Here is a 26,220-nt window from a genome sequence, read left to right as displayed (position 1 = left end):
ATTCACTTGTGCACAAAGGTGTAAACCCTGCATCATCACTTCCGCATCCTTGCTCCTACCCTTAGAATGAGCGAGGGGAATTCCAACGCAAGGCATACTCAGATCAGATGATTTTAAAAAAGGGGAGGCTTAGTAATTTGGTTTTTTTTTTCTGTTTCCACACCTGAGGCAACACCTCTAGCTTTCCTTGGCAATCCAGTGCTCTGGTTTGATCATATCCTAAATTCATACTTCGCTCTTTCCCTCCACACTTCTGCTGTGCCCTGGGGACTGACGATAATTCAGCTTCTTTGCTGATGCAGCAGAGCAGGAGAGATGCCACTAGTAGGAAAGTGTAGCAACCCTCTTAGACCAATAAAACTCAGCGTCAGCCGGAGCGTGGAGGAAGCAAGCAAGGAATGCTCTGGCTAGAGCTGTACAGTTCTCTGCCACATCAAGTATGAGCTCATATTGACCAGACCTAGGAGCACTCTAGGCCGCATTCACCTTTCCACCCTCCTCCATCAAAATCACCAGAATCTTTTCTCTCACACACAAACTCATTGCCCATAATAGGCAGCCTACCTGTCACCAACACCTTGACCCAATAAAACCCCCAACCATTAACCTTCAGTTACATGTGTGCAAACCACTGGAAGGTGGGCCTACTCAACATTATCATCAAGCAAGCAGAATAGTCAGACAGCCCCTCAACAAAAAACTTGCTATAACAACCAAATCATACAATTTTACAAAAAAAGCCGCTTTAACCAACAAAACTTACAACGTAGCTCGCACTAAGATGCGCACAAAAGGGTGTGCCCTTAGGTACAAGGCCCACCACTGGGCTCACCTACAGGCCCGACATTTAAAGGGGAGATGTTGCTGGCAGGTCCTCAGTAAGGGGTGGGGTCCCAACAGCATCAACAAGAGCGGAAGGAAGCAGGTAAAGGGCGCTCCGGCTAGAGCTGTCACAGTCCCAACTCCTTTCCTACAACCCCAATAAAGCCCCAATCAATCCAATTCTGAAGAAATAAGGTTTGGATATTTCCATTCCAGACCACTGTCACCCTTTATACAACCTACTATTTTTGAGTAAATTAGTGGGGAAAGTGGTCCATTTGCAGCTATCTGACTTTCTGGAGGAAAACATGAGCCTTCATTCTAGACCAGGGGTGGTCAACTCCAATCCTTGAGACCCACAAACAGGCCAGGTTTTCAGGATATCTGCAATGAGTATGTATTAGACAGATTTGCATGCACTGTCTCCATTGGTGGCTCTAATGGATGATGTACGAAGGTTTGCAGATAAGGGGAAGGTTATTCTTTTGGCCTTATTGGACCTATTCGCAACCTTTGAAAAAGTAGATCATGAACTATTGTTGGCATGCCTACAGATTACAGCGGTGAACAGCCGTCCCTTGAAGTGGTTTGGATAATTTTTTTTTTTGGAAGATCACACTACATCAGTTACGATAGAAGTGTGCTCTAGCCATGGCCTTTGACCTATGGTATGCCACAGGAATCTCTTCTATTCCTTCACTATTTAATATAGATTGAGCCGTTTTGAGAGTTATGGTGTACATTGTCGTGTTTAGGTAAATGACATCCTTGTAGGTGAAGATCAAGCATCAGCAATTAATTTATTGAATCAGTGACAGGAAGGCGTAGCTAACTGGTTGTCATCTGCTATGTTAAGTCTTAATCCACCAAAATAAGAGCTACTTGAGTGTCTAGAAAACAGAGAGAGTTGGTAAACTTTCCTTTTCTTATGGGGGTAGAACCAAGACCAAAACTGACCAGCTTTAGCTAAGGAATATTGTTAGTCTCTAAACTTTCAGTATCACCGCCCCCCCCCCCCCCAATATTAATGGTTAGACTTTATTAAGAACATAAGAAGTGCCATGCTGGGTCAGACCGAGGTCCATCCAGTCCAGCACTTTGTCTCTGACAGTGCTCAGCAGATCCCCATAGTTGATCTGTTTCTTGTATCTCACACCCAGGGATATGCGCTGGCTTTCCCAAGACTCCCTGGCTAATAACTGCTTATGGACTTTTTCTTCAGGAACTTGGCTAATCCTCTTTTCAACCCCACTGTTAGTTGCTTTGACCACATCCTCTGGCAACAGATTCCATAGCTTGATTGTGCGCTGAGTAAAAAAAAAAATACTTCCTACAATTTATTTTAAATCTGTTGGTTGCTAGTTTCATGGCGTCAATCCTAGTCCTAGTGATGTTTGAAAGGGTAAATAACTATTCCCTAATTACCTGTTCCACCCATGATTTTACAAATCTCGATCATATCACCCCCGTCGTCTCTTTTTCAAGCCAAAGAGCCCTAATCTGTTTAGTCTTTCTCCATTGGTTTAGGGCCTTGCCTAGACCTGTTAATTCTCATCCATGCATCAACAACTAACAGGGTCGACTATTATAATTTACTATATCAAGGGTTACCTCAGACTGCACAATATGGCAGCAAAGATGTTGATGAGCGCAAGGCCAAGGGATCTGGCTGCCCCAATTCTGGAGTTCAGTTGCCAATTAAATGTCGAGTTTAAAAATGTTTCTTTGGTGTACAAGTTTCTCAATAGGAGTGGTCCTTCTTATCTAGCTGACCTGCCAACACCATATGTGCTTTGTACAGTCTTGTATTCTTCACAGTAGGTTCTTTTGGTGCCTCCTCCACCTTCAATCATTAAACTTGTCTCGACCCACAAATCAATGTGGTTGGACATGCTTTATGGCAGGGATGGCCAACTCCAGTTCTCGAGAGCCACAAACAGGTCTCGTTTTCAGGATATCCACAATGAACATTCATGAGAGATTTGCCTACAATGGAGGCAGTGCCTGCAGATCTGTCTCATGCATATTCATTGTGGATATCCTGAAATCCTGGCCTGTGTGTGGCTCTTGAGGACCGGAGTTGGCCACCCCTGCTTTATGGACTAGAATACTGTAAGATACTTGTTCTGACACTAATTATGACAGCATTTACAGAAGACAGTGTTTGTGTGGAACTAGAACAAATGATAATGGACCAAGCCATAAGGTTGAATGGGATGCATCCTAGGATACTAAGGGGTCCATATTCAAAAGATTTACGTGGGTAAAAAAAAAATAATAAATTGCTTTTACCTGCATAAATCTGGTCCTTTAAAAATATAGCCCCTTTGGTTGGTTATTTTGGCTGCATTACATTTTTATATGGACAAAATTGGAGATGGGGCAAGGGTGAGCTCAGATATTTAGAGCCATGTTGAGTGCTATCTAAGGGGGTCATTTTCGTAGCGTATCGTACATGAAAAGTCCCTTTTCGCGTGCGATAGCTAGATCGGGGCGGAGTCGGCCCCGGAAGAGGAGGAGTCAGGGCGTCATCGGGGCGGACGCGGCGGAAACTTTGCTGGCAGTGAAAAGGTAAGAACCCTTTTCGCTGCCAGTAGCGCGCCCAATAGCACCACCTTTTACGGTGGTGCTATTGGGTGCAAAAGCCGGCAGCGATCGCACCTCAGAGCTGCGATCGCTCCCGGCTTTCGCAGGCCCGCCCCCCGCTTTGCTCCCCCGTTACCGCCGGATTCTCTAAGGTCTGTGACCTTAGAAAATCCAGGTCTAAATTTGTGTGAACAAATTGGCCTGTAGAAATAGCAGACCTAAAGTTATCTGGATAACTTACCTACTTCCTGGCTTTTTGAATATGGACCTCTAAGGTCGCTCAGAGAACTTCTGACAGGTCTGCTGAAGGATCCATTTGATAAATCTTTGGAGACTGGGATGGACCTGTGGGACTGGAGAGGGGCAGATGTGATTCCTCTTCATTAAAGCGGTAACAGAGAGGAGCTTGGAAAGTGCAGGCCACTTAGTTTTTCTTGAGTGTTGGGAAATTTTAATAGAAGGCATACTGAAGGGAAGGACAGTGACCTAACTATAATCTCCAAGATCCAAGGCAGCATGGCATTACCAGTGATAGATCGTGTCACACAAATCTGATGGGTGACTAGAGATTTAGACCAAGGTCGTGCGCTGCATGCGATTTACTTGGATTTCAGTAAAGCTTTTCATGCTGTTCCACATAGGAAGCTCATTAAACTGAGCAGAAACCCAAGCCAGTATGCTGGATTAGAAACTGGTTGAGTGCAATAGAGGGTAGTAGTAAATGGAATTCACTCTGAGGAGAGAAAAATGATTAATGGGGTGCCTCATGGATCAGCCCTGGAGCTGGTTCTGTTCCATATCTTTGTGAGCGACAGAGGAGAAGGATTAGAAGGCAACATTTGCCTTTTTATTTATCATATTTGCTCTCTTGCCCTATATTTCAGAGGACTGCTAAGCAAGTTACATAAAAATACAATAAAAACAAAAAAAAACACACACACAAACACAATAATCCTAACCGAAGAATTCAATAATAAACTAATTTAATCAAACAGTAGTTTCCCAGTCCATCTTTTCTTCTCAAACTCAGAATACAATATTTGCTATCCTCATGTCAGATGCTATCTGCCAATAAAATCATAGCCCAGGGGACCAGTGGGAAAAGAATCAGTTATGAAAAGGAGACAGAAAAACCATGCTTTTAGTAATTTCCTAAAAGTAACATATACACCTCACTCCCATATGCCCCCCTGCTAATAACCCGCAGTCCTTCTCCAGTGAATACCTAAAAGTATTTGTATTCCATGATGGCTGAAAAAGCAAGGGCAAGAAGATGATCACTGAGAAAGTACAAAGGATCTCAAAAACAGAAGAAGAACACAGGGAAAAATGTCTGGCAAAGCTGAAAGAGGTGAGGAAAGAAATGAGGACAACGAAAGTGCGGATGGAAGAAAAACAGGTAAAGCAAGGTACCGAGGTATTTGGATGAAAGGAGGAAGGCCAGAGGCAGAACTTAATCTTAATCTTTTAACACCTGAGAGAGAGGAAACATTTTTTGTTAACATTGTAATGGAATATTTTAATTATGAACGTTTTACCTATTATATTTTAATTCATTGTTTTTAATGTTATATGTTATGAATAATTGCTCTTTTCATTATTATTATTGTAATTTATGTTTTATACATGTAAACGGTTGTGATGGCCAGTCTGAACCACAGTAGATAAGAGCCAAATAATAAAACAAACTCTAAGATTGCTTCTTATCTCCCTCTCAGTGTGCGGAGACAAGGGAAAAGCTGAATTTCTGGAGAATCATACTGGTTTCCTCTTCCTCTCTTATTTACTTTCCTGCTATAAAGATTTGTTGCCATTAGCAGAGCTCATTTACTTTAACCCACTCTATTCCACGTCACCTACCTCCTCCCATCCTGCTACCCCCTTTCTTAAGATGCTCCCTCGTTTTACCAAGGCTGATACTTTTGAAATCCAGGACGTTGAGCTACGTCTGAATCCTCTTCGCCTTGGTCATTAAATCAAACCATACCTTCTGCCAATCTCTGTGGCTCAGACATTAGATTTTCTCCACTTTTCAGTATCCAGTCTAGCACTGTTCCTTTCCTTCTGGATGCCATCAGCATTTGCCTGAGCAGAACCCACTGCAGGGAGTCCCCAATCTCTCTACTTCTAACAGAGTCTGCGGAGAGGATACTCTAATCTACTTCTAGCAGGTTAAAATCTCCCACTAACACCACCTACCCCTTCATTTCCATCTCTTGCCAGATTCTCTGCCCATTCCTTCGCCCGAGTTGGGAGGTCTGTAAACCACCCTAGGGTAGATGCAAGTGCCATTACCTCTTTTCAAGGCAGCCCAGAGCCCCTCCTTCTGTTTACTGGAAGCAGTTTGGGGGTGGGTCCCCCTCAGATGACACAGCCAATTATGTGGCTACACCCCAGTAGCCATGTTAACACCTATGGAGAGCTCCTGCCATTACAGCAGCAATATGGAACCCCAGCACTTTGCTTCCTGAGGAGGCACATTGGCATCCTGGGTGATCGCCTGTCTTGCCCATCCCTTCCAATGGCCCTGCCCATACTCCCTTTATTTCAGCTACTTTGATATTATTTTTTACATAAATATCTACTCCTCCTCCTCCTTTTCTATCATCCCTATGCTTCCTAAACAGAAAACTATAGCCCAGTATGGCCATATTGCAATCATAGGACTCAAACAATATCTCTGTGATAGAAACAATATCCAGGTCCTCCTCCAGCATGAGGGCTTGTATTGATTAGATCAGGACACATCTAGCCAGTCAGGCTTTCTGAATATCCAGACTGAATATGCATGAGTCAGATCTGCATGCACTGCTTCCACTGTCTGCAGATCTGTCTCATGCATATTCATAGCAGATATCCTGACAACCTGACTGGTTAGGTGTGTCCTGAGGAATGGGCTCAGCTATGAGCATTTGTGTTCGTAGCTTTCCAGTTATTTCTCCTTGACTTGTCTCCACTCCATTTAGCCTCATATCTGCTCCCCTCATCTACCCTGTTGCTCAAGAGTAATGTGGTGAGCTGCTTACTTTTTTGATTTTTTTTTCTCCATAATCTTCTTCTTACTTTTTTGATTTTTCCCTCCCCCCCCCATAATCTTCATTTCTTTGTCAGCAGTGACAGCCTCCATCCTCCACGATCCTTCTTTAGTTCATATTATGACCTCCTTATTCTAGGGCTTTCCTTCCTCTAAAAAACAAAATAAAATGCTTGCCTCTTGTGCACGATTGATACCCTTGAGGTATCTGAATGTGTCCATAGCCCCTTGCCTCTCAAGACCACACATATTTAGGTCCTTAGATCTAGCATTATAGGTCCTACGATTGTTAAAGTGCCATCTTTGTAGCTCTCCGCCAGATTGCCTCTTTGTCTACCTCTATAGTATTTCACTGGCTCTTTCCAGAACCTTCTCAAGAGGTCATCCTATATTATCACCTTGCATACCCAGGCTTCTGAAATCACTCCTGTCTCCAGCAAATAACTGAGTGATGGCAAAACCTAACTTCCCTTAATATCACAGGACAGGATTGGCAACATTATTGGGCAAAATGCCAAAAAAAAAAAAAGGCGCACAATATCTCCCAAGGAACTGTTAGCATGCTAATGATCCCTGCCTCCTGACAAAATCCCCCAGGGAGAAATGTCACCCCACTAAGTGTCTGTCTTCTCTGGCCACCCACCTGGCACACTGCTCCCTCTCTATTGCTAGCACCACATTTCTTCGTTTCCTTTTTATTGGGATTTTTTTTTTTTTTGCAATACAATTACAAAGATAAAGCTTGCATGTAACAACAACATCAACAACATAAATTACCACAGCAAATATACAGAATTAATATAATTGGCATTAATCCAATACAATAAAAGAACAGCTTTAAAAATTATAAACACACACATGTCCTGACATCAGAAACTATTTCTTCATGGATGAAGGGAATGATCTCCCAGTGGAAGCGATAGGGACAAAAGCAGTCCGGAAATCCAAGAAGAAAAAAAACACCCAAGATAAGCACAGAGAAATGAAGAGAAGGTCGGAGATAAACTTGGGCCTATGGCATTGCAGACTAAACGGGCCCTGCCTTCCTCAGCTGCCGACTTTGTCTCCGTATCTCTGTTTCTTTGACAATCGGAATTAAGAAATGGGCAAACCTAAGGTTGAGAGGCTGCACTTTTCTTCTTCATTGGCTCATTTCACTTTCAAGCCAGCAGGCACTGGACCTTGACGAGCTGAAGCCGCCCTGCTGCTTTAGGGGCTAAGCGAGGCCCTGGACAAACGTCTCAGCATTCAGCAGACTGAGAAACATTAACAAGGATCAATACAGCCCGGGGCAGAGCAGAGCTCCTTCCCACCAGCGGCACATCCGTGCTGTATTCGCACTGTTCCAACCCGAGAGGCCGACCAGAGCTCGCACGGTTTTCAGCAGAACATTTTCTCCCTGGGACACAAAGATGCGATGCGCCCAAATGAATACAGGGGCTTTTTACTGCCTTTTAAAGAAAGCCGCAAGCAGCTAGAACTGCCGCCCCTCATGCTGCAGGGGATAAGGGATTTAATTACTCACTTTTCTAAACCCAGGCTCCTGCCCCAGTGAAGGTTTACAAGCTACATTTGTACCCCATGCAATGGAGGGCAAAGCGTGGAAGAAATGGGATTTGAACCCTGGGCTTCCCTGGTCCTCAGCCTGCTCCTCTAATCGCTAGGCTACTCCTGCAGAACCTTAATGGGAAACAAAATCATAATTTCTGGTTTTTGCAACTACTTTATCTTAGTTACTTGAACTCACAGAAAGCTTCCAAAATGTCTGTGCATTTTCAGTTTGAGGGGTTGGGCATAAGGATTGTACTGGGGGCTGTCATAATCGGATTTGCTAGTGAATATCCGCGCACAAATTACTACTTAGCTGGATAAGTTATATCCAGCTATGTTAGATCAGCTCTATGGCTGCTCAAACTTATCTGATCAACTTAATTGGATAAGAGTGAATACGGTATTGCTACTTATCCAGTTAACTGAATAAGTAGCAGCGCCCTGATCCACCCACATTTGATGCGGCTAAGACATGACTTATCCGGCTATCTAGTGGCGCTTAAATTAACCGGATATTCAGCGGCCCACTAGATAGCCGGATAAGTCCTACTTACTCGGCTATCGAGCGCTGAATGTGCTTTAAATATCAGGCCTGTATGTATAAAATTGTTTATATATTGTAATTAGTTAATTTTGCTGATGTAAGCCATTGAGAAGAGCAGGCTACAAATGTGAAATAGACAAATAGGCAGACTGAAACAGAGGAAGGCTGTAGTTTCCAGGAAAGCAAAGCTTAACGATCCACAGGATTAATTGAACATGTGCAAACACAGCACAGCACAAACAACAAGAAAGGGACAAAGTCCAGGCAAGGCACAGAACTGAAAACATTCCACATTCACAGCGATTTTAAATTAAGATGGGGGTTTGCCAGTCCACAGCTCTCTTCATGAGATTCATCCTGGACTTCAGTTTGGCCACAGCCCTGTGGGCGTCTGATGTCCTGGTGTTCATGCACAATACCTGTAAAACTGCAGCATGCAGCCTGTGATAGCCATCCCGCCAGGCACCTGGAAGGACATTCTCCCAATCAGATTCATTTTCTCTCCCGTGTCGGGGTGAAAGGCAGAATCATACAGCTTCTTGGCATAATGCAGCTGTTCCGCGCTGGTGCCTGGAGGCACTGTACCTGCCCTGTGCGTAAGAAGAAAGAAGTTTGGTTTTTACTTATTTACTGAGAGCGCTTCCCTTGTCACCTGACCTCCCAGGTTCATTCATGCTCGCCCTCACATTTAGACAGTGGGACGTGAAAAGTTCCAGGCCCTATAACCTGGCCATTCCCCAGAAGTTACCCCTTTTCTTCCTGCGGCCCTTCTGTACCACTGAGAAGAGCAAGATGTTCAGTTTTAACAAAAACCGTGGCTCTAGGCAACATACTAGAAAAGTGATAAACTAACGGGCAGTTACAGATCAACCGGTAACCTACAATACACTGGCACTAAACATTTCTTCCTCGAAGCAACAAGCCGCTGAGGATATAATCCTTGCCCATATGATACACAATTGCTAAATAAACAAAAAAATTGTCTTTTTTTTCAAAAATCTTTTCAATTGCAAACAAAACAGCACTTCTTGCATCTAAAAGACCTGATACCAACCACATGGTTACCTATACTGGAGGCACTGTTTCCAAAGAATCAGACACATACACTCCTAGTACATCTGCACCTTCTTTTCTGATCCGCGTTGGATCTGTGGCAGCACAGCAGGCAGAGAATCAAAGGAGTGGAGATGGGTGGATCTAATGATTATCTGCCGACATCTTCCAGAAGGTCAAAATTCAGCGATAGTCAGCCGCATTTTAGCCGGGACATTCAACGGAACTTACCTTGGTATGTCTACCACTAAATATACCTGGATAAACTTATGCAGACAGCGGTATATCCCCCAACCAGACTTACCTGGCTATCTTTACCTGGTTAGGGCCAAATCTCAGCACGACCCAGGGAAAATGCAAGCACAGCTCTGGAATACTCCCCTGCCCTGTCTTTTTTTATTTGGGTTAATTCTACCCTGGTAAAATTTAGCTAGTGGGGTGGAAATATTGAATTAAAACATTTTGTCTAGATAACTTGAAAAGGGTCATTTATCAGACAGCTGGCCTAGGGGGAAGGGAGGGAGAGAGAGACTGACTAGACATACTGCCCTCACACTAGATAGGTATTTATATTTCTATGGGAAGCCCACCTAGTAACTCAAGGTGAGGTTTAGGTATTAGGGGCCACTTTGACATTCAAAGTGAGACGTACGAACAGAACAGTGCTCTCTTGTGAAGATTTGATGACCCTCGGAGTGAGGAAACTCACCCAAAGATGAGATTTGTGCAATGTTCTCTCAACCTAGCTTGATGGACTTTCTACCTGGGTAACATCAAGCAAGGTTGAGAGAACACTGCACAAATCTCATCTTTAAGTGAGTTTCCTCACTCCGAGGGTCATCAAATCTTCACAAGAGAGCACTGTTCTGTTCGTACGTTTCACTTTGAATGTCAAAGTGGCCCCTAACCCCTACACTAATACCTAAACCTCACCTCGAGTTACTAGGTGGGCCTCCCATAGAAATATAAATACCTGTCTAGTGTGAGGGCAGTATGGCTAGTCAGTCTCTCTCCACACACAACAATTCTGGCACTTATAAAACACACCCCTTTTCCTATCACATGTGATATTTAGTGCATTTTGATAAATCCAGGCCTAAGATTTTTATTTCCACAGCGCCAGAGAGCAACTTTTAAACTGTGCGCAGAAGTATAAAGTCTGTGAGGGCTTTCTATCTGCAGACTTTACACCAATTTTCAAAGAGAAAAAAAAATTTCCCTCTGAAACTTGGGTCAAAAAAAGCATTTGCACAAGCATGCACCTGCCATTTTCGTAGGTATTAATCCCAGCAAAATTACACGCATATGCACAAATGCGCGCAGACACACGTGTATGTGGTAACCCTTCTCTGACTCTGTCTCACTGAAAGTACATGTGACTGACCCTACATGCGCACTTTCATGCAAAGAGAGGACAGGCAAATTTCAAAGAACCCCTTTCCAAGAATAAAACACTTTGGTGTGTGGAAATGCCTTTGAAATTGCCCTCTAAATATCTATCCATGGAAAGATGCCTCTAAATCTGTTATTTTACAACACTGGTAAATGCCTGAAAAATGGATGACATCTATTAAGAAACCTATAAGGGAGTCCTCTACAGACCACAAATAATTCTGTTACCTAATAGATACATAGGCAAGTGTCCCTGGATGGAGAGATTTCTCAGTATACAAACATTTTTCCTGAAAAAGCAAAATCTCCACTAGCACCTCTCCCATCTCATAGCCTGGGCCTATTTCTAGTATTCACTTTGTCGTGATTTCATGTTATCCAATCATCTTTATCTGATTGTGGGCATGTTTGGAAAGGATCACAAATTTTTATGCTATTTCTGATTTGTCCTTTTATATCCGTGCTGTGATGCTATAAACAAAAGTAAATCTTACATGCTAATGCAGTTTAATTCAAAACACCCAAACCCAAGCCACCTCACCACCCCCACACATTGCCGTGGCACTCCAGGCGCATGATCTGATAAGAGGTTTCTACTCCTTCCAAACAGGCCGATACAGTAAAAAATGCGAGACAGCGGGCACTCTGTGTTGAGCGCCCACTCTCCCGACACGTGCCCAGGCACCTCTCCTGGGTGCGCAATTCTGTATTTAAATGAGGCAGTGTACTAATGAGGCGCTAGGGACAATAGCGCATCTCTAGCGCCTCCTTATTAGCGGTAGAGGTGGCTGTCAGCAGGTCCGACAACCGATGCTTAATTTTAACGGCGTTGGTTTTCGAACCCGCTGACAGCCACAGGTTAGGAAAACGGACACCGGTAAAACTGCGCGTCCATTTTGCTAACCACTGACCGGCTGGCAGATTTATTTTAACTTTAATTTTTTGTTCCTTCGACTTAATATCGCTAGGATTTTAAGTCGGAGAGTGTACAGAAAAGCAGTTTTTTCTGCTTTTCTGTACACTATACCGGGTTGCTCAGAAATTAACACCTGCCCTTTCAGTATCCCGGGAACTAATAGGCTCATCAACATGCATTTGTATGTGATGAGCGCTAATAGTTTTCGGGGGGGGGGGGGTGTTGGCTGCATGTTTTCGACTCGCTAAACCCCTTGTTGTATAAGGGGTAATAGACGCACGTCAAAAAGGCACGGCCAATTGCAGGTTAACGGTGCGCTCTTGAAATGCTCGTGATAAGTCAAGCCCAAAGTCTGCCTCTTCCAGAGCATTGCACTTTTGCTGCACTTTTGTCAGTTATATGCAGCTTCCTTCTTTTATCTTTTTCTTTCACTCCTAGTAGCAGGAGCATGGGCACTTTACCTGCAGCTGTCCACTAGTACTTTGGCCCTGTCAAGTTCCTGTTCAGACACCACTACTGTCCGTGGATCTGTGATGTTCAAAAAGTGTTTCAGGCGCCCCACAAATGTGGTCTGATCCCATCGAGGGGTATCAATGTTAAATTTTGTTAAATCCACTGATGAGTTTGCCATTTTAATTCAGATCTTCACCTATAAAAAAAAAAAAAGTGATATTGTTAAAAAAAAAAAAAAAAAAAAGCACAGAAATCTATTTTATGTTGTCGTTACATCAAGTCAGGTCAGTCTTCTAGCGTACCTATATGTAATCAGCTTTGATGTACACTTTGAAGTGCTGAAAAGTGGAATATAAAAATATAAATAAAACTAAAATAAAATTCCAGTTAGACTAAAGAAATTAAGGAAAGGAGTCTGATTTCTCAATTATTTTGCTTACAAATACTAAATAAGCGGAAAAATACTTGAGAAATTAGGCCCAGTGTAGTTTTTGGATTAAACAGAAAACAGAGATACAAGCTGCTCCAATTTTTGGACTTGTCAAACTGTTGCAGACCATATATGCAGCAGTTGATTTATAACCCCCCCCCCCCCCCCCCCCCCCCCCGAGATGGAGCAACAGCATGCTGGTGATGATGTAAAACAAGTCATACAACAGCACTGCTTCCCCACGGGGGTGCAATATAATCATGCTATAATAACTAGTCTACTGTCATTTCAAATTTTATAAAAATGTCTGTGCAATCTGAGGGCCTGATTTACTAAGGCTTTTCTCCCATTCTGTGTCAATGGGGAAAATGTTCCCTAAATGAGTTGTGAGTTTGAGTGTGTTCACCAGAAATGTCTGTGCTTGTAATCAGCCTGCATCTAAATCTATTCCATGTTTAGCAAATAAAATAATCTATAAAATGAAGGTTGCACATTAGAAGTATAAAATAAAGTTCACGTGGACTCGACATTCCTGGATAAGACAGTCTGAAATATACAACTGACAAGTAAAGATAGTAACAGAACTGTTGACAGTGCGGGTTAGATATATAAATAAAATAAATAAATGGAGCGCCACACACCTTACTACAGTAATAAACCATTCACGTACAAAACTTTCACATTAACAAATAAAAAGATCTTTTTTTTTTTACATTTATGGATGACAGTCCCTGCTTTCCCTAGACACCACATGTCTTTTACAGTTCAACTGTTTGTTCTTTCTAGTGCCTAAAACCAATGAGAACTACAAACTGCTTTCACACGATGAGGGCGATAAAGCTGGAGCAGTGGAACACGTTGCACAAGTTACACCCCGTGCACCGAATCTCAGAGAACCTCAATTACATTATTTATAGCTAAACATCGATCTCTACATACAAGTAGTAATGCACAAACGTAAAAAAAGTGCAGCATGTGAGTGGCACTGTACCTGCAGCACGAATATACAACGCGATCACCAGCCCCTCCACCACCACTACCCCCACATTACCCATTCAGCGCGCGGACCAGCCAACATATTCAACCAAGTGCTACCCTATAAGCCAATCAAGAGCGAGAACGGATTCTGTGTACGTCAGCAATATTTCCCGGTTCAACGGGAACGTGCGCGCTCTGGGCAGACACATCAGAGCGTTCGCGTGCGGAACTATTCTCCGCCCACTTATCTAGCGTGGCTTTCGAAGGGAGGATGCGCGCATGCGTCTTCCTAATTTCAATATCTCTCGTGGCACTGTCCTGTTACGACCTTACGCCGTGACGCCACACGTTCTAGCGGTTCTAGTGACGTAGTTGCCCATGGTAACGCGGAGTCGCGGAGAGGATGGTGAGTAGTGCGGTATTTTCTTTTCGGTTGACGCTGATCGGTACTTTCCGGTGGGCCCCGAAGCCTCTGCAAGAGTGGCAGGGCTGCCGGATCTGGTGGGCTACAGTGCTCGGGGCGGGGCGGCCACGTCCAGCTTGGGGTTCTTCAGCTGGTTTGTGCGGTTCCTCAGCGGAGATGGTGGCCGGTTGGTAGGACGTCATGATGATGATGGTGATGGCTGGTGGTTAATCTTGATATTTGAGTGGCTGAGGCTCAGCTGAATCTTTTACAGGATGAGGGAGGAATAAATGTTAATATTGCAGTGATGGGGCGGAGAGATGCAAACATTTTGTAAACCCCCCCTCTTTCTTCGGCGGCGGAAGCCCTCTCTAGCCTCCTAAAAAAGACAAATGTCTAAGGGCAGAGATGCTGCGGAGCGTTGTAGACCTGCTGGAATCTGAGATTCCATAAGCAGGTTCTGGAAATCAGATCTGTGAGAATATTATTTACACACTTCTCAGATTTCAAAGAATACGATATCCAGACCAAAGATATCAAAAACACTTTGGAAGCTTTGCCCCATACATGAGTTTTCTGGTATAACTTACCATTATTTCATTTTCCATTGGAGACTGAGCTTTAGGTAATGATGTGTCTAGGAGATAATTCTGCTAGAGGGATTTTTCCAGAGCTTCCAGACTGAACTTGCATAGCCCTATTTATTTATTTATTATTATTTTTAGATTTTTATATACCGGTGTTCCTATATGAAATAAAGATCACATCGGTTTACATTGAAACAGAACATGAAAATTGCCAAAAGGCATTACATAGAACAAGGTTATGAAACTTGGAACAGTGTACATAAGTTCAAAATTTAACAATAACGTTGTAACATTGATGACCAAAAGATAAAGGAGAAAAAAAAAAAAAGACTTAAACAATTAAGTTGACAGGTCTTATTGAGCATAAAAATTATAACGTATAAGTGAGAAAGTCTCAAGTCTAAGTCTAATAAGTCTAAAAGTCTAATAAGTCTAAAAGTCAATAAGTCTAAGCCTTATTCGTGCATGGATTTAATGGGAAGTGCTTCTTTGAATAGGCTTGTTATAGTATTTTGCATGATTCTGAAATTGAATCTTGGCTTGAATGTATATTGCATAATTTTCTTTTATATAGAGAAATCTTAAGCATGTCATGGCAAATTCTTAATAGGTACACAGTAAAAATGTTGATTTAGCACAAGTATTATCACATTATGTTCATATGTATATTTCTATGGTACATAAAAGGATGAAAGATAAGGGATTTGAGGGTTATAGTGTGAAACTAGCATGTGTTGCATTAGAACAATATATTGTATTTGTCAGTTATTGAAAGTCACAGCTATTTCATATTGGCTTTTCTATCACAATTCCATACTCCATTTATTTCTTGTCTTCTCAGGACCACGCTTCTTAGTGATCTACCCATAGGCAGCAACAGGGTTGGTCTTGGGAGTAGAGAGGGTGACTGAAACCTATCAAAGGGTGATTGCTAAACTTTGTGCTTGTGTTTAAAATGTTGTACTGGGAATTAGATGTCTGTCTTTTGGGGATTAACTGACTCTGCAAGTGAAAAGTTGCATAATAGATTACTGACTTGGAATGAACTATATTAGGATGATAGAATGCCTCACAATTCTCATAGATTGTAAGCTCTACTGAGCAGGAACGGTCTCTTATGAGGTAGATATTCAAAAGACATTTCGACAGATAACTTAAAATTATCCATCTAAATGGCAAGTTTTGTTATAGCCAGATAAGAGGCTGAATATAAGTCATTATCCAGCTAAAATCTAGCTGGATAAAAAAAGATGTTGCATGGGTGTAACTGGGAGAAGCTACTTCTCCAGCTAACTTATCTGGCTAATGTATCAGCTTAACTTTAAACTTGCTAATGAGCAGGTCTGTAGTTAGATGGTTATCTTATCCAGCTGATTTTTAACTTATCTGGGTATTTTCTGCTGCATGGCCACTCCACTGAATATCCTGGCTAACTTACTTAGCCGTCTGTTTCTGAATATTGAAGTCTTAATGTTATGGTACAGCGCTAGGTATGTCAAGTAGCACTACAGAAGTGATATGTTGCTATAAGTCTTCATTTACAACTGCATAGGTGTTTTCCCCTATTTTTAAAGCGGACAGTTTTCAAAGTGATTTATATGGGTTAAGTCTAGCATTTTAGCCCTGTTATAAAAATTGTATGTTTTTTCCCAGTATGCATACTTTAAGCCACACTGTGAAAGGAGGCATTTCCAGGGGATTGTTTAGATCAGGGAGGAAAAGTGCACACAGAAATTAAATTTTGAAATCTTCTCACATACTTTTTCACTAAAAAAAAGTCTATCTGCAGTGAAAGCAGGTACACGTGACTGTGCATACTTTGTAGCCCTGGCAAGTATCAAAGTGCAAGTTCACACGTACTTTCACTTTGAGAATTGGTGCAATGCCCGAGGATAAACAGCATGCTTAGTCTTTGGCCCAATAAAGATAGTTTGAACATTGACCCATGTTCCCCTCCCTTACTAAGCCCAACCATCACAGCAACAATCCTCAACCAGGAACCACAAACTGCAGCCCCCACCGGAGCCCAGCTAACATGGACCCTGTCACCATCAACACTCTTTCCTCACAAGGACTGTGAATGCTGCTTCTGCAGCAGCACCCCCAGCCCTGGCTGACCCATCGATGGAACTGAGCCCAAGTCCTCCTCTTGGAAGTGCACAGCACTGCTGCTGAGCCATCACTCATAGTTTTATCTTTAAAAAGAACTAATAAGTCTAAATTCCCCTGTCAATACGCAAGTCCTCTCTTTCTAAGTGCTGCCTGAAATGAATGCAGCATAGATCAGACACTCATGCTGTTCTTGATGGAGAAGGGAACCAGTCACCCCAAGGACCAAAAGTATTTGTGTTCCTTCAGCCTCCCACTACTCGGTGCATGCATTTCCTGATTGATTTGCCAATCTCAGGCCATCCATGTTGTTACTGTAATAAATCTCAGTGGGCCACTAGCTCAGGGAAAATCAGATGGCTTTCTTAGTGTTTGCTGTCTTTATTTGTTCTTTTGAAATATCACATTTTCTCTTTGCTGTCCATTTTTTATGGCTTTCTACCAAGCATTCACCCTCTACAAGCTTGTGTTTAGCTTACAAGTAAAAACGAATCTGGTTGCTCCACGTGAGCGTAAGTAGGGTACCTGGCAAATGACTGTGATACCACAATAAGTAATCAGTTAAGTTATCTTTTAATTTTTTTTGCAATCTGCTGAACCATCTCAGAGCACTTAATACCCTTCCAACCCATATGAATAGGACTCCAAGCAGGATACAAGCAGCCTATTATTATTACTGTGTAATACATTGCCTGGGAAATAAGTCAATCAGTTTACTCTAAGGTGTAGGCCTTGATGGAATAAGAAATTAGTAAAAGAAAAAGTGCACATTGAACTTCACACATTTTCTTTACTTGCGCACTAAAGAAATAGTTAATTTCTGCTGAGGTAAGCTAATAGTATGCTAATGCATTCCCTATATTTATCCACGTTATTTTGACGAGTTACTGTTGTCTATGTAATATTTATTGATGTTCCTATGTTCAGAAACTCTGTTTATTGTAACGCCTTAACCGCGACAGTTTTGTTCTTTGGAAAACGACCTGATTTGATACTTGTATTGAGAAGGTCAGTATATAAAAATCCTAAATAAATAAATAAGTTAAAAAAAAAACCTGTGCTAACCCGAAAATGTCCGCAAAAAGCCATGTTTAGCACACCGAAACACGAGTTAAGCCTGCGTGCTTCTCTTCGTTGGAAAGTAATGACAAATGCCTTGCTTAACACGGGAGTTGCATGGAGGCATGCTAAGTTGTGCGTACAGTTTTACACGTTTGTGCACTGTTTTTTGCGCACTAAACTTGTTAAATTGGGAGGAAAGAATGTGCGCACAACCGCACGTTAGCATGTGTGTGAAGCTAAGCGCACCTTCTTACATCAGCCTGACTGGTGACACAGCCTGGGCTACAGTTTTGGCTGCATTTGAGTTCTGGCCGGTGAGACCGAAAAGAGAGTGGGTCTGTTCTCCATTTTTGTCAGGGCTTCTCAATCAGCTTTGCTTATGCCTTGAAATGAATGTCTCTGTTTCTATAAATACCTCCTGATGCTTAGCACTGGCTTAATCCTGCAAATTGTTGGATACCTTGTAGAAAATCACTTGGCTAAAAAACAAGAGGTTGATTCTTACTTCTGCTGCCAGCGTTTTATGTGCAAAAATATCTCATTAGTCTGATGAGAGAATCTGTGAATGCTTTGAATTTCTTTTCTTTGGCGTTAAGTGTGGGATAATGAGTTATTCTTTCCTGCCCAGCGAAAACAAATTGCTGCATGGCGCATAGGTTTTGCTGTCTAATTTCTGTTTGTTTTGTACTCAGTGCTTTTGTTTTAAATGAAAAATTAAACATGGTTTTTTGAGCGCGGTGGTACAGTGTATTCACAATGCTTTGCATTTTTTAAATTTTCTTCTGCTTTGTGCCATGATTCATATGTAAAACTACTACCCATGGAAGGGAAATATGTAGAAAGCAATTTTTTAAGTCTTCCCACTTTGGTTTATTCAACATTGCTATATTGATGAAAAAGATTCCATTTTGTTAATACTCTGCAGTTCAAATCAGAAGATTAATTCACTGTTTCTGGGATTCTGAAGTTCAGGTTATCAGCAGAATTCAGAGACTGCCCTTATAATGTTACTCATTAAGTTGAGTTACCTTCCTTGCAAGATTAGAGAACTGGTTATACAATAGTGACTGTTCAAACAGATTTTTATCTTATTCGTCATCAACAGCAGCCAATACATGATCCTCTCTGTACTGGTTTGCTCCTTTTCATAATACTTTACTTGACTGTTAGAGGTGCGTTTTGTACGTTTAAAATAACTATGGAATTAGGGTAGAATGTAGCCTAATGCTAACAACCCCTTCCTCTCCCCCAGCATGTCATCATGCATACCACTTTCACTGCTATCATCACTATAACTTATTCATTTTCCTCCACCACCCTACCCTGTTAATTTAAATTGCTAAACATTTTGCCACAGGTACAAAATGGAGATAATACCTTTGCTGTATGTGGATTCACTACCTCAAATAATATCTTTTTCTGTAAATATGGACCACATTTGAAGGTGATTACTGTGTTCCTCCAAGGACTAGCAAGATGGCAGTCCTCACACATTGGTGCCATCATCAGATGGAGCCTGGAAAGCGACTGAGAACAATCACCTCTGTCTTTGCAATATTAAGGGCAAGTTTATTATGGAAAAACCATTGCTTAAGAGCAGATAAGTAGATTGAAATCAAAGCAAACGTATCTTGCCAGGTGGAGGTTTTAGGCACAGATATCATCTGTCTAAATTCAATAACCAACCCCTAACACTACTAGCAGCTTGCAGAGTAGCGAAAGATAGTATTAAATAGAACTGCTGACAAGGTGGAGCCTTTAGTATGGTAGTGGTCACTTCTTGCTAGGAAGAAGTTACAGAACCAGTTCTTAATTTTGTTCAGCCAGTAAAGTAAGAAGTAAACCACTCAAATACTGATCTGGCTTTCCTGATGGCCAAGTATATCAGAAGTGGCAGTAATATTTAACAGGATCAACACACAATCCATTTCACTATCAAAATGACGCCTAAGAAGCATTAAAATTTCAGTGCTGAAGAATTTTTGAAAACCAGTTTGATATTGGTCTGGGATAATGTGTTCATTCAGAAATGTATTTTAACACCATGCCTTCACTCACTTTTGACACAAAAGAAGTAGATGAGACAGGGTGAAAATTTGCCAGGTCAGACAGGTCAAGGGACATTTTTTTTTAATATTGGCTGGAAAATGGCTTGTTTGAGCATCAGTGGCATATGGCCTTCTACAAGGGAAAGATAAATTACCTTCAAACGTGAATCACCAGTGTCAATACATAATACTTTAAAACTGTTGAACAAGGATTTAATATGCAAGATAAAGTGTTCATCGCAGATATTATCTGAATTATCTCATCTTTTGTGGTTGTATCTGAATTGTGCCATACTGGCTCATGATCTTATAGTGCAACTGCCTACAGATTACCATCCAAGTCAAAGATTACCCAGATCTTCCTGACTTTTTCAACAAAAGAATTGCTAAATTCATTGCAGCATGAATGATTCATGAGGGTAGTATTCTTCTCAGATGAGGAGAAGGAATGCATGTCAGTTGCTTAACCGTACAAAATAGCTCAAGGCACTATTTCCTGCAGCATGGATCCTTGATGAAAAATAAGATTTATTTTTTTTTTATGCATTATCAATTTTTGGTTCTGTAGGACCTGAATTGAGATTGGTACAATTCCAAGGGACAGAGAAATGTATGCCACTGATGCTCGATTTGATGCAAGGAGTGGAGTGTACAAAGGTACATGTCAGTGTCATCAGAGAAGAGCTTTCCTTACGTATCCAACTCATCAGTGTATCTTGTAATGCATGCATCCATGCAGAGAATGCATCTGATAAATCCAAATCTGCATCTGTGTGTCCACGTTTTAAGACAAACTTCGATTGACGTAATGTTTGAGGCAAAGCAGAAGATAGAACACATGATAAAGGGGGAGTTCTTCAAGACGAGTACCTGTGGGTGAGCACTGAATATCTGGGCCAGCTGTGAGAAGATCACGGTGACGCACCTCCCCACCCAGGGACGCTGACGGTGATGTCATTAAAGTGAGCCCAACTGCCCTGATAAAATCTGAGGCCTGCAGCAGTAAGGTGGGGAGATCTCCAAGACGAGGAGAACCTGTTAAGATCATGTGGGTGAGCTCTGAATACCTGGACCGGCTGTGAGAAGATCGCAGCGACGCACCTTCCCACCCAGGGTCAGTGACATCATAAAAGAGGGCCCGACTGCCGTGATAGAATCTGAGGCCTGTGGTGTAGCCGTGTGTGCCAAAGGGGCACGCAGCTTTGCTCCAATGGGGAGGAAAAGAAAATCTAAGTTTTATACTTCATCACCTGCTCTGGCTGTGGATCGAGGGCCCATGGACAATCACCTGACAGATGGGTGAGTTGCCTATTAGTGACTGCATCGGGGGCTCTTCTTCGGCTGCCTCCTTGAGTCTTGGCTCTAGCTGACCCCGCCCCCAACCAGCGGGTTCCTACTCTTGTGATGAGAGGCTTGTGTTAAAGCCTCCATCTCTGCGAGGTGTAGAGGCAATAGCGGGAGAACTGGCCACGAGTCAGTATGACCAGTTTTGACTACTGTAGTACTCCTTCTTTTCCAAGAGAATCTGAAAGTGTCCATATAACATGAGGACTTACTATAGTGGGCAAAGATGAAGATATTCCTGAGCCCTCTAATGTAACGTTATCAGATGTCTGGAAACTAAATGCTAAACTTGACAACAACACATCTCAATCTATTTCACAATGTAATTCCTTTGTAGTTGAGTCCAGATCCTTCCTTGATTTACAGGGGAAGAGACTGCAAGAACTTGAAAATTTACTCCTGCTCTGAACTCGCAGGTTCAGTATTATTAAATACAGAGTCAGCTCATATTAAAGATAGTCTAGCTATGCATAATGAAATTGAGGTGTTGGAATATTTACCTAGAAACGGGAGTGGTGCTGAGTGATTGGAGAAGAGCGGTGGTGGTCCCGTTTCACAAGAGTAGGAACAGAGAAGAGGCTGGTAACTACAGACCAATTAGCCTCACCTCGGTGGTGGGAAAAGTAATGGAGTCACTGTTGAAAGAGAGAATAGTGAACTATCTACAGACGGGAGAATTGCTGGATCAGAGCCAGCATGGATTCACCAGGGGAAGATCCTGTCAGACAAATCTGATTGACTTTTTTTTGACTGGGTAACCAAGGAATTGGATCAAGGAAGAGCGCTCAATGTCATCTACTTGGATTTCAGCAAAGCTTTTGATATGGCCCTGCACAGGAGACTGGTGAATAAAATGAGAAACTTTGGAGTGAGTGCCGAGGTGGTGGCCTGGATTGCAAACTGGTTGACGGACAGAAGACAGTGTGTGATGGTAAATGGAACTCTCTCTGAAGAGAGAGCGGTTTTAAGCGGTGTACCGCAAGGATCGGTGTTGGGACTGGTCCTGTTCAATATCTTTTGTGAGCGATATTGCGGACGGGATAGAAGGTAAGGTTTGTCTTTTTGTGGATGACACTAAGATCTGCAACAGAGTGGACACGCCGAAAGGAGTGGAGAGAATGAGATGGGATTTAAGGAAGCTGGAAGAGTGGTCGAAGAAATGGCAGCTGAGATTCAGTGCCAAGAAGTGCAGAGTCATGCATTTGGGGAGTGGAATTCCGAATGAACTGTATTCGATGGGGGGGAGAAGGGCTGATGTGCACGGAGCAGGAGAGAGACCTGGGGGTGATGGTGTCTAATGATCTGAAGTCGGCGAAACAATGTGACAAGGCGATAACTAAAGCCAGAAGAATGCTGGGCTGCATAGAGAGAGGAATATCAAGTAAGAAAAGGGAAGTGATTATCCCCTTGTACAGGTCCTTAGTGAGGCCTCACCTGGAGAACTGTGTTCAGTTCTGGAGACTGTATCTCCGAAGAGACAGAGACAAGATGGAGGCGGTCCAGAGAAGGGCGACCAAAAAGGTGGATGGTCTTCATCGAATGACTTATGAGGAGAGATTGAAGAATCTAAATATGTACACCCTGGAGGAAAGGAGGAGCAGAGGTGATATGATACAGACTTTCAGATACTTGAAAGGTTTTAATGATTCAAAGACAACGACAAACCTTTTCCGTCGGAAAAAAATCAGCAGAACCAGGGGTCACGATTTGAAGCTCCAGGGAGGAAGACTCAGAACCAATGTCAGGAAGTATTTCTTCATGGAGAGGGTGGTGGATGCCTGGAACGCCCTTCCGGAGGAAGTGGTGAAGACCAAAATTGTGAAGGATTCCAAAGGGGCGTGGGATAAACACTGTGGATCCATAAAGTCTAGAGGATGTTGTTAGCTCGGGCTTGTGAATCCTTGGACCAACGGGAGGATGGTATACCTTAGGAGGTGGCCCTTAGGTTACCCCGTCGGGTGGCAAGGCGGAACAGAAGATGTGACTGACTGACCCTCGGCACTGAAGACTGAGGCGACTGTGGAGAAAGTGAAGAGTTGAGATGACGGAGAAGCCAACTGGGTTTTCGCCACTGGAAGCCCGCGTCCCCCCGGGAGGAGCCCGTAGGGACCCGGACCGCTGGGACTTAGGTGGGCCCTTGGAGACGATGGTCCAGAAGAAGTCCATGGTCGAGTGCCAGAGGGTCATCGCTTACCAGTTCGAGGTCACACACCGAGGGATTGCCGCTTGCCAGTCCGAGGTCACACACCAGGAATTGCCGCTTGCCAGTCCAAAGTCACACACCAAGGAATCACTGGGATGAGACAGGAGCCAGGAGCAAGGATCCGAAGCACAAGAAGACTCACCGAAGCAAGGAGACTCGAGCAATGCTATTGCCAAGTCAAGAAATGAACAGAGGAAGTCTCCTTATATACTTCCCCTGGTCTGGTGCATTGGAAACAGGTGCAGGCAATTAAAGGGACCTCGTCCCTTTAAATTCAGCAAGGAGGCGTGGCCTCGTGCCTAAGATGGTGGTGGCCATCTTGGATTCCCGGTCGCGGAGGAAGGCTACCTGACACAGCAAGGGAGGAGCAGGGATGGCTCCCAGCCACGCGGCCACCCCGGAGGCCCGCGCCAGCGCGCGGGAACAACGGGCACCAGACTACTGCAGCTTCCCCCGACGCTGCCACGGTGGCCCGCTGTCAGAGTTCAGGACGGCCGTGGAACACAACAGATGTGAATGAAGAGAAGAGGCATGGGGGTGGCTTGCGGGAATGACGGCTACTACCTGGAGATTAATATCCTTATTCAATAAACATACACATGGTTAATGCGACACCAACATTGCTCTATGCTTCAACGGAAAGAGGAAATGTGGAAAAAAGGATTTGCATCCACACAAAGCAGGGAAGTAGCTTGCTTGATACGGCAGTTACTACCCCAAATCAAATAAGCCTGATACTTCACTTTCAGTGTTAATTGTTTCAATGTAAGCCGCCCACGAGGTGGCTTACATTGTAAACCGGTGTGATATGTATATTATACAGGAACATCGGTATATAAAAAACCGGTGTGATATGTATATTATACAGGAACATCGGTATATAAAAACTAAAAATAAATAAATAAATAGATGCATATCCAGTATAGCGCTCTGCTTCAATGGCAGGGGGAATGAAGAAAAGATGATTTATATTCAGATAACAACCAACAAGGACTGAATTACATAGTCTGGGTAAACAAATAAGCATGGGTGTAGATTGCTTGTTACAGCGGTTACTACCCAGAATCAATTAAGCCTGATACTTCACTTGGAATACATGTCCAGCGCAGCTCACTGCTTCAACAGCAGGGGGATGAAGAAAAGATGATTTATATTCAGACAACAACCAACAAAGACTGAATTACACAGGCTGGGTAAACAAGCTTGGGAGTAGCTTGCTTATTACGGCAGATACTACCCCTAAACAATTAGCTAGATACTTCACTTAGATGCAGCACCAGCACTGCTATCTATGTCGATGGTGGGGGTGGAAGGGAAATAGAATCAAAAAGTTACTTATAAGGGCCAAGAGTAACAGCTAAGTATGAAAAAAATAAGTGTGAAAGCTTGCTGGGCAGACTGGATGGGCCGTTTGGTCTTCTTCTGCTGTCATTTCTATGTTTCTATACGAGTTAAAAGCTTGCGATTTATTAATTTTCCACGAACCAGATGTTTAAAAAATATCTGAAAGAGAATTTAGCATTTGAAGAGGATATTTTACCATCTACATCTAAAATTATTCTTTTTACCTAAACAGAGTTTAGACAGTGATGATCAGGGTAGGCAGATTTCTCTTGCAGATAGTCCAGGCATCATGACTTTTTTTGGAAGAATCTTTAGATTTAATATCAAATAGGGCTATTTTAACTGTTCTGTTCTGTGCCGGCCAGGATAAGGATATGGTTTTCTTTAACTATTTCAAAAAAAGGATATTTCTTTTTTTGGGCAAAAGATTTCTGTATTTCCTGATGTCTCCCGTTCTATTTAAGTTCGAAGGAGCCATTTCCTCTCATTGAAGAGTAAAGTTTTAGCTCATGGAGCTTCTTTCTTTTTAAAGTTTCCATGTGGGTATTTCATTACCTTTCAATCTAATAAGTTTTATTTTTATAGATCCTTTGTACTTGGAGACTTTTATACTGAGCAAAAATGCTGAGCATGGATTGTAAGTTTAACTTTTGGGGAGGTTAATTAGGCATATAATTAGAAGTAATCAGGTTCTTCTCGTTTGATATTTTTTCTTTGTATTATTATTTTCCTGAACTACTCCCCCTATTATATGTTTAGATGAGATTTTGCAGAGTGGTATTGCTTTTCTGTTTATATGTAAAGGTACTATTGCTTTTCTGCAAAGTTATATTTATTTTCATTATATCTTTAATAAAGATATCATTTTAAAAAAAGGAACAAATGATAAGGATAATTGCATATGATCAGACCATGGGGCCTTCTAGTTAACCGAAGGGGAAGGCGGCTGGTACAGACAGAAGTCTCCAGTCTTTCTGTTCTTGCTTCAGCAAGATGATTAAGAGAGAGCATGTGTTGACTTACAAAATAATATCCAATGTGTGCTCAAGTTTATGGATTGGGCCATGAATTGTTTGGCACAATACCAGTGACATCATAGCCTCCAAAAAGGATTCACAAGGCACAGGCAATGGTACCTCATCCACATGTAAATTAAAATTTCCCATTACAATCATGCCATTTAAATCAATAATCAGATTCACTAGGATCTCAATCAAGGGCGAACAATTGTAAGAAAGAAATTCCAGAAGAAAATACGTTAGGAAAATGCTAAAAATCTTGAATGTCAAAATTTGAATTTCATAAGGATGTTAAAGCTGGATATCAGCCTGGGATAAACAGAGACAGTTTAAATGCAGTAA

General features: G+C 42.4%; 2 protein-coding genes across 4 annotated transcripts in view; one reads left to right on the top strand and one right to left on the bottom strand.

The window, feature by feature from the left end:
- Positions 1–14,014, bottom strand: part of SFXN2 (sideroflexin 2) — a 57,995-nt gene extending 43,981 nt beyond the window's left edge. Inside the window, exons 1-3 of one of the 3 annotated variants that reach the window (XM_029610276.1) lie at positions 13,833–14,014; positions 12,360–12,547; positions 8,957–9,127 (exon numbers count right to left, since the gene is read on the bottom strand). In XM_029610276.1, the coding sequence (XP_029466136.1) occupies positions 8,957–9,127; positions 12,360–12,529 (341 nt within the window). In that variant the 5' untranslated portion in view covers positions 12,530–12,547; positions 13,833–14,014. Of the gene's footprint in view, positions 1–8,956; positions 9,128–12,359; positions 12,548–12,653; positions 12,676–13,772 lie in introns of those variants that run through there. The other 2 variants (XM_029610275.1, XM_029610277.1) reach the window with 2 other exon arrangements.
- Positions 14,015–14,018: 4 nt separating this feature from the next.
- Positions 14,019–26,220, top strand: part of ARL3 (ADP ribosylation factor like GTPase 3) — a 118,192-nt gene continuing 105,990 nt past the window's right edge. Inside the window, exon 1 of the mRNA XM_029610278.1 lies at positions 14,019–14,165. Within this exon, the coding sequence (XP_029466138.1) occupies positions 14,163–14,165 (3 nt within the window). The 5' untranslated portion in view covers positions 14,019–14,162. The remainder of the gene's footprint in view (positions 14,166–26,220) is intronic.

Source organism: Rhinatrema bivittatum, chromosome 7, assembly GCF_901001135.1.
Source record: "Rhinatrema bivittatum chromosome 7, aRhiBiv1.1, whole genome shotgun sequence".
In the NCBI taxonomy this organism is placed as follows: Eukaryota; Metazoa; Chordata; class Amphibia; order Gymnophiona; family Rhinatrematidae; genus Rhinatrema; species Rhinatrema bivittatum.
This window is presented reverse-complemented; position numbering and strand designations above follow the sequence as displayed.